This window comes from Lepidochelys kempii, chromosome 3 (genome assembly GCF_965140265.1).
Source record: "Lepidochelys kempii isolate rLepKem1 chromosome 3, rLepKem1.hap2, whole genome shotgun sequence".
Lineage (NCBI taxonomy): Eukaryota > Metazoa > Chordata > Testudines > Cheloniidae > Lepidochelys > Lepidochelys kempii.
In genome coordinates this window covers 195,325,676-195,344,733 of record NC_133258.1, presented here as the reverse complement: position 1 = coordinate 195,344,733, position 19,058 = coordinate 195,325,676, and the positions used below count along the sequence as shown (strand labels likewise).

Sequence of the window (19,058 nt, the reverse complement as noted above, 5' to 3'; positions counted from 1 at the left end):
TCCTGATCTTAGGCTGCTCTTGGGGTTAGACAGGTCGCCAGTGTAGCTTAGACAGCACCAGAGGTCAAATTATGGGCCTATGGGCCACAGTCAGTGCCTAATTTCTGCTAAGGCTTGGCAGGGCTGAGCCCTGGAACCTGTAGGCTTGGCACATCAGTTATGAAAGTAAGAAAATTGCTTGAGCCCCAGCACTTAATTGCTTGAGCCCCAGCACCTCTTTCATTCCAAATTAACCGCTGGCTGCAGCATTATCTCCTACTCCCAGCACTTACCCTCCACCAGGCCTTCCGAGGAGGTCCTCGAAAGGAAGCCTGACAGCTAGAACCCTGCACGGATACAAAATTTATATCAGCAGATGTCCGCGGATATTAAGTGGATATCCGCAGAGTTGCAGGGCTCTACCAGGAATCACAGCAGCAAAAGCAGCAGTATGTCATGCCACCGCACGCAGGAGACAGTGCCCAGCCCAGGCAGCTCCTCCGGAATGGCTGTGCCACCCCCAGCGGTGTGGGGGAATTCAACTAACACATTTTAAAAAACCACTTTCCCTTCTAGTAGTTTGGCAGCCCTGCTCTCTTTATTTTGTCACATTCTTCTCTTTTATGTACATTTTATGAGTTTTTCTGCATCAGTTGGAAGGGAATTATGGAGCTAGCCATTTTTGTTGCTAGTAAAAAATCTTAAAAATTCTGAGTAGAGGAGCAAATCAGAGCTGAGGGATTACAGTAGCCCGAGTAGAAAGTTTTGCATATTCAGAGTACAGTTACTGAGTAATAACTATGGTTACACTATTTAGTCACCGGTATTTTTAGTAAAAGTCAAGGGCAATAACCAAAAAGTTATGGTCAGTGACTTTGACTAAAAATCCCCTAACTAAATCTTAGGTGCTGAGGCAGGGGAGGTGCTCCGGTGGTCGCTGCTGCTCCTGGGCATGGGGGGGCGGCCCAGGGTCCCACCGCTGCTCCTCCTGGTCAGGGGGTGGCCCATGGCCCCGCCGCCACTGCTGCTCCTCTAGGCGGGGGCGGCCTGGGACCCCGCCGCTGCTGCTCCTGGCCTACTGCTCTGGGGCAGCGCCTGGGACCAGTTGCCTGGGGCAGCCAGAGCAGCGGCCGGCGCGGCTGGCCCCAGGGCCGCCCCAGCTTGGGGTCAGCCACACCAGCCGTGGAAGTCCTGGAGGTCCCGGAAAATCATGGAATACGTGACTTCCATGGAAGACTTTCAGCCTTAGTAATAACATATAGTTACTATGCAAATCAGACATCCACAAACCCCAAAATACAGGAACTGCATAACTAGGAAAAACTATAAAAGTACGGATCGCAATATATAGACTCCCAGCACTCTGGCTGACCCTATTCAATTTCAGTACAAATTTAGTGTAGATTATTTCTGGTTATAGTCCACCAAAATTGTAACTTTGTACATTATACAGTTTTATTAGATGAACTAATTTATCATATATATCATAGGAAATATTCTTTAGCGGCATGTCATATTCTGAAAGGCATCCTGTTATATTGACATTTCTTATGCAGGTCAGGATAGAGATTATGTCTCTGCATGTCATACAGCACCTCGTATAATGCAGCTTCTGTTCTGATTGGGGCCCCTATATGTAATAAAAAGCATATAGATATTCAAGTACCTTAAAAAAATCCTTCTCCCCAATACACACTCACCTATCATTTATGGACTCCACTGATCGGTTACACTACAGAGTAATTATATAGTATTTTTCTAAATGATGTTTCCCAAGAAGGAACAGGAATAAGAGCAGATTCAGTTTGAGCATGTAAAATTTAGTCCCAGGCAGACTGCGAAGAGCTACAAAAGAATCTCTCAAAACTGAGTGACAGGGCAACAAAATGGCAGATGAAATTCAATGTCGATAAATGCAAAGTAATGCACATTGGAAAACATAATTCCAACTATACATATAAAATGATGGGGTCTAAATTAGCTGTTACCACCCAAGAAAAGATCTTGGAGTCAGGAGGGCCAAATCACACCTGGAGCTGCAGCTAGCAAGAGATGTTAAGAGTAACAAGAAGGGTTTCTTCAGGTATGTTGGCAACAAGAAGAAAGCCAAGGAAAGTGTGGGCCCCTTAATGAATGAGGGAGGCAACCTAGTGACAGAGGATGTGGAAAAAGCTAATGTACTCAATTCTTTTTTTGCCTCTGTCTTCACTAATAAGGTCAGCTCCCAGACTGCTGCGCTGGGAATCACAGCATGGGGAGTAGGTGGCTAGCCCTCTGTGGAGAAAGAGATGGTTAGGGACTATTTAGAAAAGCTGGACGTGCACAAGTCCATGGGGCCGGAAGCGTTGCATCCGAGAGCGCTAAAGGAATTGGCTGATGTGATTGCAGAGCCATTGGCCATTATCTTTGAAAACTCGTGGCGAACGGGGGAAGTCCCGGATGACTGGAAAAAGGCTACTGTAGTGTCCATCTTTATAAAAGGGAAGAAGGAGGATCCTGGGAACTACAGGCCAGTCAGCCTCACCTCAGTCCCCGGAAAAATCATGGAGCAGGTCCTCAAGGAATCAATCCTGAAGCACTTACACAAGAGGAAAGTGATCAGGAACAGTCAGCATGGATTCACCAAGGGAAGGTCATGCCTGACTAATCTAATCGCCTTCTATGATGAGATTACTGGTTCTGTGGATGAAGGAAAAGCAGTGGATGTATTGTTTCTTGACTTTAGCAAAGCTTTTGACACGGTCTCCCACAGTATTCTTGTCAGCAAGTTAAAGAAATATGGGCTAGATGAATGCACTATAAGGTGGGTAGAAAGCTGGCTAGATTGTCGGGCTCAACGGGTAGTGATCAATGGCTCCATGTCTAGTTGGCAGCTGGTATCAAGTGGAGTGCCTCAAGGGTCGGTCCTGGGGCCGGTTTTTTCAATATCTTCATAAATGATCTGGAGGATGGTGTGGATTGCACTCTCAGCAAATTTGCGGACGATACTAAACTAGGAGGAGTGGTAGATACGCTGGAGGGCAGGGATAGACAAATTGGAGGATTGGGCCAAAAGAAATCTGATGAGGTTCAACAAGGATAAGTGCAGCGTCCTGCACTTAGGATGGAAGAACCCAATGCACTCCTACAGACTAGGGACCAAATGGCTAGGCAGCAGTTCTACGGAAAAGGACCTAGGGTTGACAGTGGACGAGAAGCTGGATATGACTCAACAGTGTGCCCTTGTTGCCAAGAAGGCCAATGGCATTTTGGGATGTATAAGGAGGGGCATAGCCAGCAGATCGAGGGATGTGATCGTTCCCCTCTATTCGACACTGGTGAGGCCTCATCTGGAGTACTGTGTCCAGTTTTGGGCCCCGCACTACAAGAAGGATGTGGATAAATTGGAGAGAGTCCAGCGAAGGGCAACAAAAATGATTAGGGGTCTGGAACGCATGACTTATGAGGAGAGGCTGAGGGAACTGGGATTGTTTAGTCTGCAGAAGAGAAGAATAAGGGGGGATTTGATAGGCGCTTTCAACTACCTGAGAGGTGGTTCCAAAGAGGATGGTTCTAGACTATTCTCAGTGGTAGAAGAGGACAGCACAAGGAGTAATGGTCACAAGTTGCAGTGGGGGAGGTTTAGGTTGGATATTAGGAAAATCTTTTTCACTAGGAGGGTGGTGAAACACTGGAATGCGTTACCTAGGGAGGTGGTAGAATCTCCTTCCTTAGAAGTTTTTAAGGTCAGGCTTGACAAAGCCCTGGCTGGGATGATTTAATTGGGGATTGGTCCTGCTTTGAGCAGGGGGTTGGACTAGATGGCCTCCTGAGGTCCCTTCCAACCCTGATATTCTATGATTCTATGAGTCACTGTGGATAGTTCTCTGAAAACATCCACTCCATGTGCAGCGGCAGTCAAAAAAGCAAACAGAATGTTGGGAATCATTAAGAAAGGGATAGATAATAAGGCATAAAATATCATATTGTCTCTATATAAATCCATGGTACGCTCACATCTTGAATACTGCATGCAGATGCAGTTGCCCCATCTCAAAAAAGATATATTGGAATTGGAAAAGGTTCAGAAAAGGGCAACAAAAATGGATTAGAGGTATGGAATGGCTTCCAGATGAGGAGAGATTAATAGAACTGGGACTTTTCAGCCTGGAAAAGAGACAGCTAAGGGGAGATATGATTAAGGTCTATAAAATCATGACTGGTGTGGAGAAAGTGAATAAGGAAGTGTTATCTACTCCTTCTCATAGCACAAGAACTAGGGGTCACCAAATGAAATTAATAGGCAGCAGGTTTAAAACAAACAAAAGGAAGTATTTCTTCACACAATGCACAGTCAGTCTGTGGAACTCTTTGCCAGAGGATGTGGTGAAGGCCAAGACTATAACAGGTTTCAAAAAAGAACTAGATAAATTCATGGAGGATAGGTCCATCAATGGCTATTAGCCAGGATGGGCAGGGATGGTGTCCCTAGCCTCTGGTTGCCAGAAGCTGGGAATGAGAGACAGCGGATGGATCACTTGATGATTATTTGTTCTGTTCATTCCCTCTGGGGCATCTGGCATTGGCCACGGTCAGAAGACAGGATACTGAGCTAGATGGACCTTTGGCCTGACCCAATATGGTCTAATGTTCTTAGGATAATATAACAACATGATTTATACTTCATTTTATTACTTCCAATGGTTTTGTGAATGGTACCTACCGGAAACTGTGAATGCCCTGGAGTTCCTGCTGCAGTACCTCCTGCGTTGTTGCTATTAAGTCCAATGCGCCAACAAATTCAGAAGTGGACAACAACAGCTGTACTGTAGGCTGCGTTTGGTGTACAGTAGCCATTAACTTCAGTTTATTGTATGCTTTCACACAGTTATTTCTGGTGAGTGATAGTCTTAAAACTTGAAGCGATCCTTCACACATTACTTTATCAATTTGGGCGATTTTATCTCGAAGTATTTTTACAGCCTGGGAGGTTTTCCTGAGGTAGTCCTGCAATTCATGCTGAGAAGTCATTGCATGAAAAAATGCTTCTGAGCGTAGAGAAATTTGATGAGCAATATTTACTTCCACAATATCCAAATAATGGCTCAGCTTGAAAGAGAGAGAGAAAAAACAACAACAACCGTATGTTGTAACACCTGGCAAATATATCACACTACAAAAACACTAAAATGCATTTTGTGGGTATAATTTACATTATTTCTACTAGTACATTTCTTTGTGCTATAATGATCACCTGACTGTGGCCAATATAACACTGGATTAAAAGCTGTTGTCATGGTGGCAAATGAATAACTACCCAGTTTTGTTAGTGAGTTCAGAAAGCATTGGGAAGGTTGAGCGAGTTTACCTCCCTGGTAAAAGCATGCTTGCAAAGTACTGCTTGCAGAAAAGCAAGCAATTAAACAAGCCTGCCCAAGGCTTTATATCTCAGAGGTCAGACATTAACACCCCTACATACAGCCACTAGCTGAAAGGGTGTGCTGGGTATTGGCCTGCAAATGAGAATAGCACATGTACTTAACTCTATCATGCACTAAGGCTGCTACACCATGGTGGGGACCTCCAACAACAGAAGCGCTGACTTCGTGGCTGCTCGGATGCTGGAGCACTCATGGTAAAAAAAATAGTGGGTGCTCAGCACTCATCAGCCACAGCTGTTTGGCCACACTGCCAAAAGGCTGATCGGCGGCTAGGGCTTGGGAGAGGACAGAGAGCAGCGAGCAGATGAGAGTTTCAGGGAGGGGGTGGAGCGGGGTGGGAAGAGGCAGGACAAAGCTGGGGCTGCAGGGGAAGGGGTGGAGCAGGGACGGGGTTGGAGTACCCCCAGGGAAAACTAGAAGTCAGTGCCTGTGTCCAACAGGATGAAACTTGACTGTGATTGATAGTCTGACCTAGGTAGCTCCTGCTTCTTGGGGAGGAAGGGGAGTGTAGGGAGATGGAGGTTTCAAAAGAGGGCAGAGTTTTCTAGGATATCCACTTTAACTCACTCTTTTGTAGAGAAGTTCCCTCTGAAGGGGGGTTTGGACACAGTTGCCCTCAGCCAGCCATGGAAGTCACTCTCTAGTGAAGCAAAGCCCTTTCTCGTCAGTCAAGACCTGGTGCCAGGGTTCATGTTTGGAACCTGAACTCCTAATTTCCTTTGCTGCACTGTTACCAGACTGCTGGTCTGGCCCTACTTTATTCAAATTGAAACAACTCGGTGTTCTGAATAGTCAACTCTAAGTGGGACATTAAAATAGTCATCTGAATGCTAATACCCAAATGGCCTGATTTTTAGAGGTGCTGAACACCTGAAGATCATGACTTCAACAGGAGCTATGGCTGCTAAACACTTCTGAAAAATCAGCCCCAAAATGCTGTTCCTTCTCACAACTATTTCATTTAGGAGTTACAGTCTCAACGGACTATACAAATCTTGGTCTAAGTACAATAGGCTTATTTACAAATTCCTTCCAGCCAGCAGCTGTAATGCAGTATGCCCATAGGAAAGGCCCACTGACCTAGACAGTGCCATGGGGATTTGGGGGGTTTAAATTCCAAGCAATGGGTCCAGACTGGGTTTCTGAGTCCCACCTGGGAACAGCTCCCTGACCTGAGGGTGACTACAGAGAGGGCACTCGGCATCTTATCTGCACCAGATATAATTAGGTGGAGCTGAGCCTAGGTAGGCTCAGAGCCTTAAAAAGATTTGGGGCTCATGTAATGAACAGAGCAGCGTAATTATTAGAAAGCCAGGAATGCGGCTCTGAAGGCATCAGAGCTGCCCCATTAATATTCTATTGCCTGTTTTAGTGTTTCGAGTCTGCTAAGCTGCAGGAAGGAAACGTGGATAAAGACTGTGCTTGTTCTTATTTTAGTTGCACTAGGGAGAAAAAAACCCTGAAGCACCAGAGAGGCTTCTCTCTTCTTAACTCAGAACTCCTGCTTCATTTCTGTCCAACTGCCTAAGATCCTAGCCCAGTCACTTTCTGCAAGTTACATGCATTCTTAAAACTGGGGTTTAGTTGTCAGACAGGAATCACTTCAATGGCATCTTACACAGTTTGTTGCACTCTCACGTCCACTGCCATGGGTAAGGAAAGGCAGAGTTGCAAGAACTTTTTAACAGGTTTCAGAGTAGCAGCCGTGTTAGTCTGTATTCGTAAAGAGAAAAGGAGTACTAGTGGCACCTTAGAGACTAATACATTTATTTGAGCATAAGGTTTCGTGAACTACAGCTCACTTCATCGGATGCATTCAGTGGAAAATACAGTGGGGAGATTTATATACATAGAGAACATGAAACAATGGGTGTTACCATACACACTGTAACGAGAGTGATCAGGTAAGGTGAGCTATTACCAGCAGGAGAGCGGGGGGGGGGGGGGGGGAGAGTGGTTGACACACGACCTTTTGTAGTGATAATCAAGGTGGGCCATTTCCAGCAGCTGACAAGAACTTTTTAGTGACAGAGAGGCTAATGCTGTTTTATCTGATCATCACCTACAGATTTACGGGTATGCTCCTAAAAGCTGTTGCACTTAAGAGGGAAAATGTTTAAAATAAAACACATCACAATGATGTAAACTTTTGGAAGGATCTGAAGAGTATCTATAACAACAAAACAGGTGTCTGCTTTTTTTCTTTTTCCATTGCAAATATATAATTTTTAAAATAATAACAACTCTGAGTGTGATTAACCCAAAGACCCATATTTTTCATGTAGATGAAAATACTCTGCCATCAAGCTCTACAGTGCTCCCAAGGCATGTGTGGTTCAGCTACAATAGAAACTGTAAAAAAGGGAGCAGTACCTATGGTATGATGCCTGAAAGATAACAGGAAGCTACCAGGAAGGTTTAATATTTCCTTGCAGTGCACAGCACACCCTGCCTTAAATCTGGGGTTTTCCTGAAAGTTTTGAGAAAGTTGTACCATTACTGGATTGTCAACATACAAATCATGCACATATTCCTCCTGCAGTCACTATTCATATTCAGAACAGCCATAAAAGAAGTTCTTAATGAGCATTGTCTTCTTTGATTGTTTTAGCAGTTCCTACTAGAATATCTTTATATTGCATATAACAATGGTCACTTGTTGGCCCTACCCTTCTTTATTTAAAAAAAATTCTCCTCTCAGAAAGGAGGCCCCCACTGGCATTTACTAAAAATTCTTAGGCTGACTGAAGTAATATCTGGGCTGTAAAATTAATGTGTCACGTAACTTGCAGAAACAGCGGCAGTGGACTTGTCTAGAACAGTTTTCTTTGTAATCAGTGGACAGCTGCACTGAATAACAGCATTCTTTATTGAGATTTACCTTTTCTTGCAGCAACTTTGAGGAAGCTGCATCACGACTTCCTTTTCCTCCAGAAGTATTAAAGTGAGACCATGGTAAAACGGCATTAAACGTTAAGGAATCTTCCAAGGCAAAATCTGGTTTCATAAAAATCTGAAACAAAAAGAAATAAACGCATTTTTCTCTCGTCTCTGTTCTCCTTTCCTTGTCACTATTCCCCACCCTTCTAAAACAAAGAGCACACAAACAAACCCAGGCTTGACATATCCTCTGGGGGCTCTACTCATCAGTTTCTCTAAAAGCTACATTTTCATTTACAAAAATAAATAAATAATCAATCTAGCCCTTATGAGTGTGACCAACTTTCCAGCTGCAAAGTGAATGTGACCCAGTACAGGATTGTCTTCCTGAATCTGCAGGTAAACAGCCTGATAGTACAGAAGTACAAACTGCCCAAGCCCCAAATCCTGAGCTGTACTCAGGGGAGGTCCTCCATGGGACAGGAATGAATCCTTCTTTGGGACATTTTTCAGCAGTGGAAATGCTCCATTGCTGGTACTCCATCCTTAAAGTTGGAGTAGGCCCCACATCCTTCATGCTTCTCCCAGGCGGTGGATCCATCTTGCAATTAATTCACTGAATCCGGCTCTTAGATTCCCACTGTGGAACAGCACACCTGAAGTCCCTGCAGAACTGGACTCCACAGAATACAGGATGTGGGTGCACAACCCCTGCACAGCTCCAACGCCTTCCTCCCCAGGTACAGCACAGCACTTCATAGGCAGGAGTTGTAGTCCAAGCTGGATGAGCAAGCACCTCAGAGAGGTGATTAAGAAAAAGCAGAATGCATACAGGGAGTGGAAGATGGGAGAGATCAGGAAGGAAAGCTACCTTACTGAGGTCAAAACTTGTAGGAATAAAGTGAGAAAGGCTAAAACTCAAGTAGAGTTGGACCTTGCAAAGGGAATTAAAACCAATAGTAAAAGGTTCTACAGCCATATAAATAAGAAGAAAACAAAGAAAGAAGAAGTGGGACCGCTAAACACTGAGGATGGAGTGGAGGTTAAGGATAATCTAGGCATGGCCCAATATCTAAACAAATACTTTGCCTCAGTCTTTAATGAGGCTAATGAGGATCTTAGGGATAATGGTAGCATGACAAATGGTAATGAGGATATGGAGGTAGATATTACCATATCTGAGGTAGAAGTGAAACTCGAACAGCTTAATGGGACTAAATCGGGGGGCCCAGATAATCTTCATCCAAGAATATTAAAGGAATTGGCACATGAAATTGCAAGCCCATTAGCAAGAATTTTTAATGAATTTGTAAACTCAGGGGTTGTACCGTATGACTGGAGAATTGCTAACATAGTTCCTATTTTTAAGAAAGGGAAAAAAAGTGATCCGGGTAACTACAGGCCTGTTAGTTTGACATCTGTAGTATGCAAGGTCTTGGAAAAAATTTTGAAGGAGAACGTAGTTAAGGACATTGAGGTCAATGGTAAATGGGACAAAATACAACATGATTTTGCAAAAGGTAGATCGTGCCAAACCAACCTGATTTCCTCCTTTGAGAAAGTAACAGATATTTTAGACAAAGGAAACACAGTGGATCTAATTTACCTAGATTTCAGTAAGGCGTTCGATACTGTGCCACATGGGGAATTATTTGTTAAATTGGAAAAGATGGGGATCAATATGAAAATTGAAAGGTGGATAAGGAATTGGTTAAAAGGGAGACTGTAGCGGGTCATACTGAAAGGTGAACTGTCAGGCTGGAGGGAGGTTACCAATGGAGTTCCTCAGGGACCAATCTTATTTAATCTTTTTATTACTGACCTTGGCACAAAAAGTGGGAGTGTGCTAATAAAGTTTGCGGATGATACAAAGCTGGGAGGTATTGCCAATTTAGAGAAGGACCGGGATATCATACAGGAGGATCTGGATGACCTTGTAAACTGGAGTAATAGTAATAGGATGAAATTTAATAGTGAGAAGTGTAAGGTCATGCATTTAGGGATTAATAACAAGAATTTTAGTTATAAACTGGGGACGCATCAATTAGAAGTAACGGAGGAGGACAAGAACCTTGGAGTACTGGTTGATCACAGGATGACTATGAGCCGCCAATGTGATATGGCCATGAAAAAACTAATGCGGTCTTGGGATGCATCAGGTGAAGTATCCAGTAGAGATATGGAGGTGTTAGTACCGGTTATACAAGGCACTGGTGAGACCTCACCTGGAATACTGTGTGCAGTTCTGGTCTCCCATGTTTAAGAAGGATGAATTCAAACTGGAACAGGTACAGAGAAGGGCTACTAGAATGATCCGAGGAATGGAAAGCCTGTCTTATGAAAGCAGACTCAAGGAGCTTGGCTTGTTTAGCCTAACCAAAAGAAGGTTGAGCGGAGATATGATTGCTCTCTATAAATATTTCAGAGGGATAAATACCAGAGAGGGAGAGGAATTATTTAAGCTCAGTACCAATGTGGACACAAGAACAAATGGATATAAACTGGCCATCAGGAAGTTTAGACTTGAAATAAGACTAAGGTTTCTAATGATCAGAGGAGTAAAGTTCTGGAATAGCCTTCCAAGGGAAGCAGTGGGGGCAAAAGACCTATCTGGCTTCAAGATTAAACTTGATAAGTTTATGGAAGAGATGGTATGATGGGGTAACATGATTTTGGCAATTAATTGATCTTTAAATATTCATGGTAAATAGACCCAATGGCCTGTGATGGGATGTTAGATGGGGTGGGATATGAGTTACTTTCCTTGGTATCTGGCTGGTGAATCTTGCCCATATGCTCAAGGTTCAGCTGATCACCATATTTGGAGTCAGGAAGGAATTTTCCTCCAAGGCAGACTGGAAGAGGCCCTGGGGGCTTTTCGTCTTCCTTTGTAGCATGGGGCACAGGTCACTTGTTGGAGGATTCTCTGCACCTTGAAGTCTTTAAACCATGATTTGAGGACTTCAATAGCTCAGACATAGGTGAGAGGTTTATCGCAGGAGTGGGTGGGTGAGATTCTGTGGCCTGCATTGTGTCGGAGGTCAGAATAGATGATCATAATGGTCCCATAATTAATAGTTAATATCTATGAATCTATAAAACTCTGGCCACAAAAAGGCCAAATAATTTTGTCCCTGCTTCTGTTCATCTCAGTGAAGCATTGTCTCTGAAGCATCTGCATCTGGCTTAGTTTTAACTCCTTAAAACTGCTATAATGCCTGGAACTTCCAGGAGAACTGAACCATCTCCTTCCCATTCACCCCAAGCACCACACATGACATCAAAGGATTCAAAGCGAGAAATCAATATCAAGCACCGTCTGTTCCTTGGCCTTAACTTTAAAAGTTACAGTGAAAGCTACTTTAGCTACACCTCTACAAACCCTCAGGACATGCAGTGATCAACATTAAACCGTTTACCTGCTAATAACTTATCAACTGGACAATTTTTTCAGTTTGAATAAAATGAAATGTAGGTTTGTCTGTTTTGACCATTTGTTACGACGTATCTGTCACGTAGACTGTGAACTGATTGGGGCAGGAATGGTCTTCTTTGTGACTTGTCTGTACAGTGTCTAACACAATGGGTCCCTAATCCTTAACTGGGGTTCCTAGGTGCTACAATAAATAGTAATAGACTCAGGTCTACACAGTAACTTCAGAAACTTGTATCAAACTCCCTCCCACGCCCCTCCAAACCTTCAAATCCTCCTTCCTCCAGAATTTCTTTTCTGGAAAATGTACTCAGCAGACCACGGCCACGCTTCAGTAGAAAGCAGCGTGGTTGTCTATTTGTACATGGTTCTAGGATTGTTTAGTGACTAAGGCCTGAAAATAATGGCCGTTGTGTTTTACCTTCAATATCCACTAAAAGAATAAATACAGCTCAGGAGACAGAAATAGCAAACAACGGTAAGTATTATCCATTTGGATTACATTGTCTAAGTTCCACATGCAGTACTACCATTTAGGAGGGTCAGAGGATACCTATTAAAATAGTTCTCCCTCACACACATGCGTGTGCGCACTCACACACTCACACACTCTTAAGTCTTACACTAGAAATCTGACAAGCACATTTTTCCTTAATAAAGCCTATACTGTACCGCAATCATACCTTAGGTACTTGTTCCAGATCTGTCCTGGATTTATCTAAAAATAAATAAAATATAAGTAAACTAGCATGACAATTATAAGATTTCATTGCAGTCTTCTATAGTCAGTCATCAGCCAAATTATTAAACCAATTAATTTCAATAATCAGCAATTAAAGGCCTCGTTGCCCTTGGTAATTTTGGGGGGGGTTAGCTACAGTTTCTGTGCAGCACTCAGATGTGTCCGACTGACTGCTTTAAAAATAAATGTATTATTCATACCATAACAGAAACCCAGTGCTTCAAACTCACTCAGGGTGAAATTCATCTTGCTGGTGAGGACCAGTGTAAGGCTCTCTGCATCACTTCCGCTTCCCACTGGTGCTCTCTAGGGAGGTCGCTGGTGGAGCAGTCACATTGGGTTAAACCCAGAGGGTAGATGCACACACGGTGGTGATGGGGAGGGACCACAGGATCCACACCGACTCAGTGACCCTATCACTCTGTGCAACTGACATAGAGGTAGTACTGTTCCAATCCATAAGCTGAAGTGATGGTCACAGGGGGTGGTTGCAGAGGGAAGGAAAGAATCAGGACAGGAGAAGAGCTGCACTGGAGCTCCATGCCCTGGCCCCATTTGGAAGCGGGATGATTTCACACTCTTAGGGCTCCATCCACCCTAATTCAGTCACATAAAAGGAGCTCAATCAGAGTGTACAGAGTCTCATCAGGCCAAAAAGGGAGGCAGATGAAATAAGAAATCCATAGCTCACTTGGAGGGTCCCCTCCTCCCCTCACAATCACCATGGTGAAAGGGAGCTTTTACCATCTCCAGCACTTCTCTCGCCTGCAGAGTTGTTACTTTATTTGTATTAAACACAAAAGACAATGCAGCCCAGGAACCATCCCTCAGCCTTCTGTCCTCAGTCTCAGGCTGTAGCAACTCCTTTAGCTGAGAGACCCAGGTTGCGTTTTCTAAGACTGGAGAAAGATAGGCAACCCCAACACTGGGAGCTGCAGTGGGTGGAGAGCTAGTTTACTGAAGGTCTGTTCTCCCAAAACTACTCTCCAGCTCCCTGGTGCAGAGATTTTTATCCTGTTTGGCTTTGCACAGCAGACCAACCTTTCCTCACGATAGTTATTCTTACTCAAGCCTTCTGGGGTGCATGTTTTGGGCTAGATACAGTCCTTAGACATTTTAACAAGTACAGTACTCATTTACAATAAAGGCTATCCATTCAAAAGCTGTGATATTGTTCAATAATATTACACTTTCAAGATCCCCTGTGTAGTACTACGGGCAGTTAACAGAGGAAGGATATTACTGTGCTGACAAAGGTAAAGCATAGCTAAATATAAGAGTTAGTTCTCAAGAACTTAAACTATGAAAGACAAAAAAGTTGGACTTCATTTTTCATGGAAGGGAAAAAAAATGGAGGTAATAGAGGTATTAGAAAGCCTGACAAGACGAGCTGAATCCAATGGAGTAAATAAAAACAGGGAAGCATTCTGTAATTACTAGGAACAGGGGATGCAGACAAACTTTCATTCAATGAGCAGTGCTTTGCCAGTGAAACTGAAAGAATTAAGTAATACAAGCTAACTTCAGATTGTCCATTATACTTTCTCTGCCCGTCTTTTTTGCCAGTTCCCAATCCTTGATCACCTGAGATATCTCACTACAAAGCCAAAATATATCAGGAGAAACAGTCTTATTACAGCTGCAGACTCCATTAAAAGAACCATGCAAGCAACCTTTCCTAATGATGATCTTTCAATATGTCAGGGATGCCACAATATCACAAATTCCAATTTTGTTCTCCATTGGGGGGGGGGGGGGAGGGCATTCTTCATTACTCAGAACATGAACAGTAACCAGAAACTCAATACAATCTCATAATCGAGTTTCTTTTTCTTCTTCTTCTTTTTTTTTTAATAAGAGGAAGTTAAAGGAAACACTGTCACGGATGTAATGTAAAGTTGTGAATGCAGAGATGCCAAGGAAGAATTCAGGAGCAGGAATCACTAGTTTTTTGACCTACAATGTCTCTATCCAATCATGCCTAGATTTTCAGTGATCATTATAAATAAATCACCAGCAGCTATTTCTACAGCTAATATCTTCGGAACAACAAAATGAGATGATTAGTATGTTACATTATCTATTATAGAAAAGAAAATGACTTTTTAACAAGTAAGAGAAGATGAGGTGTTTACCATGAGTATGTAAGAGAGTCCTGTCAAAGGTATCTTTAGGAGGACAAATATTCTTGCATCTTTCATGGATCTTCTCTCTCTATAAAAGAGAAAAGATATTAAAGAATTAGTCTGACACTAATACAATAATGAAAAAAATCTTTTTTTTCTTTTAAAGGGAATATTCAGAACATTTTTAATCTAAGATATTTTTCCCTCTTAAAATTTTAAGTGCATGTGAAAGGTGCCAGAATGACAACTCTGGCGGTTGAAATCCTTGTTTGTTATTTGGTTGGTATGTTATTTCTTTGTTGATTTTACATCACGGAAAGGGAGATAATGAAACTATTTAAGACATATGATCTAAATTCTCCTCCCCACAAAATGAAATATACATATCCACTGACTGCAGTAACACACTTACAGCCATTATTTATTTGCAGTCTAATCTGCAAATTATCCTACACTAAAATAAAAACATCCTTTTACTGACCTTCTCCCACCTTACTTAGATGCACCACAGTGAAACCTTACACTCCATTTAGCTAAGCTAAGCTTCTATTTTTACTTATAAAGCTTAAACATGGGTTCCACATCTTATAAGACTCTTCTATTTTGTCCTCTTCTTCAGAGATTATTTTTTCATAGCAGGCTGAAGCTGCAAGATCCATCAGAAATTCTTTCATGGCAACTCATGCCTCTTCTTCCAATACCCTGTTTATTTTCACAATCAAATAGTTACATTTCACTTTAATGCAACAGCTTATTTATTTTTTTTAATATTGGCTATACAAACATATGGCTCTAAAAACAATTCTTCCCCCCATATTTTACCAGTACTAATACCATTTTGATGCAGTTACACCTTTTTATACTCCCCAAACAAGTGTTTTAAGGGTTTATGACGCTGAAAAATTTCAATATTTGTTATTGGTTCTTAAACCAAGTTTGTTCAGTACGTTCTGTTCTGTGTTTGCACCGTGACTGCTGCAGTGGGGTCCTGAACCATGAGTAGAGCTCCCAGGTGCTACAATAATACAAATAATAATGAAGATTGTTTTAAACCTGCATCTGCATTAACGCCCTCTCTCTTGTAATTTTGTAGCTTGTACCCAAATAACATGTATTTGTAGGGGAAAAGAGGACTAAAAAAACCTGCAGAAACATGAATACAGAATAATTCACCTAATCTGAATACATAAATTAAAGTATATATAGGTGGCAGTGTTTAAAAATACCTTTAAAATGTTCAATAATCAGAACTGGGCAATTGTATAACACTTCAAGGCTACCATTCTGGGGCCCAATCCTGCACATGCAACCAAGCATAATGCTCTCTGACATAAATAGTCCTATTGACTTCACAAGAGTAAGCACTACACTCACCAGGAAGCATTGACAATCAGGTCATCACAGCAGCCAAAAGTTAAAGGAAGCTACAGCCAAAGAAACAGAGAACACAGCAGATTTCCACATCTTCTTTTAGGCTGTGTTCTTTTTTCAAAACTTAAAAACAGCTCTGGCTTTCACCAGCTGACAATAGGTCTCTTTCCTACTTCATTATTTTATATTTAAGCGTTTTGTACATAGGCCATTTTAAAGACATTCTTAGCAACAATTTAGTCGTGTTTTACGTTTGATCAGGTGACTGGATTTTTTTTATTTATTTATTTTTTTTTACATTATAGAGTGTAACTGCTGAATAATCCTTTAAGAATAATCAGTGAAGTTTTCAATAACCAAAAGGAAATAGCAAAGATGAATAGCAATTATATGGTCTGTACATTTAAAACAAAAGTATAGCACTCAGGAACTAAAAATAATGAAATAGCAGGGAGAGAGAATTTAGACAATGCTTTTAATGCTGAGAACAGTGAACTTACAGCACACCATACCAAGGTCAAGAGAAGAGTCAACTACCATAGAACTAGACAGGTAGTTATTAGGTAATAATATGATGTACTATTAACGGATACAGTTAGTTAGTGGTGTCAAACTCAAATGGCTCTGAAATTTCTTTTTTAACCCATAATGTACCTAACTTTGGTACTTTACCTGAATGATTTCCTGTTGATATAATGCAAAATTTTCCTTGTTTATCTGTGGGAGGTAGAATGAAGGTGCGACTTCTGTGTCCACAAAGTCCTGTCCCCATGTTTTTGTAAAAAAATCGGATTCCCTTTTTGCTAACCTAGGATCATTTAGCGCCGCTGGAAGATTTACTTTGGAATGATAAATTGTCCATCTATGCTGATCTGCAACTAGAGATGGGCTGTCACCTAAACTATTAGGATCACCTATAAGCACAAAAGATAAGACAGTCCATGAAGCCAAAAACTTGAAAGCACTTTTTTCATAGTAAACTCAATGCAATTCTTGAAGCAAACAACAAATTTCAAAAATTTCTACAGAAAGGATTGTGTACCAAGACACATAATCCCCTTCCCCAACAATCTAACACACTCACATTTTTGTGTTTAGATCGCACAAACCAAGTCATAAATGTGCAATTAGAGGTATATTCTTTCAATATCTTCACACAAATATCAATTCTGCCGGCACCCTTTGAAAGACAGAAGTCTGTAGACTTGATATACTAAATATATCAAACTGAAGAACTACTGCAACCTAGAACTATAGTCACACGCTTCTTTAGGGAATTCTCAAAATCCCACTATTTCCCCCCCTTTACACCCCTTACCCTCAGCATTCCATAGACAGCTATCAATACAACCAAGAAACCGCCTTATGGGAGTGCCAGAGTTACCCATCTTGATCTCTTGCTCCCCACGTCAGAAGGATTGGGGAGCGTCACGGAAGCAAAGCAGTTAGCCCCGCAGGGCGAGAATTGCCTGTCTCGCAACTATACTCTGGCTGATCTTTCACAGGCTCTGAAAGAAGTCTCATCCTCTTCTCCTTCATAATAAGGATGGTGACTTCAATGTGAGGTGGAGATCTCCAGTGCTCCAAAAAGAAAATGAGGTGCTTTTGAGGTGGAGTAAGTAGAATCCCACTCTACCTATAAATATATCATTTTATTTCATAGTATTATCCAGAAAACAAGAGAACTTTATTGACTATTTTCAGGTTAATTTTCAGACCACTGACTGTAACAGTATTTTCATCTGCCTTACAAGCCAAAATTACCTGTAGGTTCCTTGGGACATACATCAGGCAGTGACTGCACAGGTCGAAAGCGTTTAGCAGAATCCATTTCCTTTTTAAAGAAAGCATCTCTACTGTTTGACTGAGGCACTGGTGAAGAACTGTGGCTTGATGCCATTGCATAAAATCACCACTTGATAGAAGCTAAGAAAGAAAAAATAAACACAAAGTCTTCAATGCAGCTCTGATTATTGATTGTACCATAACAATGGCATTTATTTAACAGCTCACCTACAAAAAACTAAACAGTTTAAAACAATACTAGTTATCTTTCAACCCATGGTATGAAAAATATTTTATATTTGAAACACACAGAAAGGGCTAATTTTTATACACACTCACAAAAATATTGTACATAAAAATGCCCAAACACATTATATCGTTCTGTTTCCATAATTATTGAAGCATTATCAAAGAAATATTTCCTCTCAGAAATAGCATGCCAAATTCTGAAGGTTTGTGAATGACAAAACATGCCAGTGTTTTATGGGGAATTTTGTTTAATCTACCGATGGGAGCTATGTTGTACAAGTCCACAGACTTGTTGAAAGTCTCTTCTGTGCAGATAAAGGGCCAAATTCCCTGTTAATTTAATTCCATTGACTGAAGTAGAATTACATGAGCAGCAAATTTCATTCATTCTGCCACACAAGCACAATTTGGTTTATTTTTCCCTGAATGTTTTTTCTTTTTTGGTAGTGAGGGTTGAAAGATTTATTTGCAGAGTATTTAAAGAGAATGATTTGTGTTGTGTGCAAAATATGGATAGCAAGGAAAATCTTTATCCTGTGATGCATTCACTCTAGGGGAGGGTTCTACCATTTTACAATATACTGGAATCCATTCGCAATGAACATCTGTTTCCAGACTGTAACATAATGCATGTCCCGAGTTGTTTCGATACATTGTATTGTGCAAACTGCAATTTTATTTATACTGAACCTCTACTAAACGTGTGAAATTCATACTTCCCTACATAAGGGCCAAGTGATTGGTACTATTTTCTAAGCAAGCCACAGGTGGGGGGGGCCATCCGGCTCCCAGCCACTGGGGTGTTGTGTGTACACATGGGAATTTTAAACTCTTTTTTTCTTAGAAGCACAAAAAAAGAAAAAGGCACAGAAAAATTAATATTCACTAGAATAGATATAAAACCCTACTGTGCCCCCACCACATCTTACATGAGAAATACCCCTTTTTTAAAAGGTTGCTTTCTCTACACACACAGAGCTCAATCTATGTCACCTCTGTCTCCATGTCTTGCTCTTGTCCCTCCTACGACTCTTCCTTTCTGCCTTTTCATTAGCCCCATTGCTATTACACTT

At 41.6% G+C, this 19,058-nt stretch overlaps 1 protein-coding gene across 12 annotated transcripts in view; it reads right to left on the bottom strand.

The window, feature by feature from the left end:
• The window catches only part of VPS54 (VPS54 subunit of GARP complex), a 100,151-nt gene that overhangs the window by 60,757 nt on the left and 20,336 nt on the right, over nucleotides 1–19,058 (bottom strand). For 9 of the 12 annotated variants that reach the window (XR_012158323.1, XR_012158322.1, XM_073339521.1 and 6 more), the window contains 6 exons: nucleotides 17,716–17,877; nucleotides 16,624–16,865; nucleotides 14,590–14,668; nucleotides 12,396–12,430; nucleotides 8,281–8,412; nucleotides 4,682–5,067 (listed from right to left, as the gene is read on the bottom strand). Coding sequence is in view for 10 of the 12 variants with exons in the window: in XM_073339521.1 (XP_073195622.1) it covers nucleotides 4,682–5,067; nucleotides 8,281–8,412; nucleotides 12,396–12,430; nucleotides 14,590–14,668; nucleotides 16,624–16,865; nucleotides 17,716–17,851 (1,010 nt within the window). In the remaining 2 variants the exon portion in view is untranslated. The remainder of the gene's footprint in view (nucleotides 1–4,681; nucleotides 5,068–8,280; nucleotides 8,413–12,395; nucleotides 12,431–14,589; nucleotides 14,669–16,623; nucleotides 16,866–17,715; nucleotides 17,878–19,058) is intronic. The other 3 variants (XM_073339519.1, XM_073339520.1, XM_073339522.1) reach the window with 2 other exon arrangements.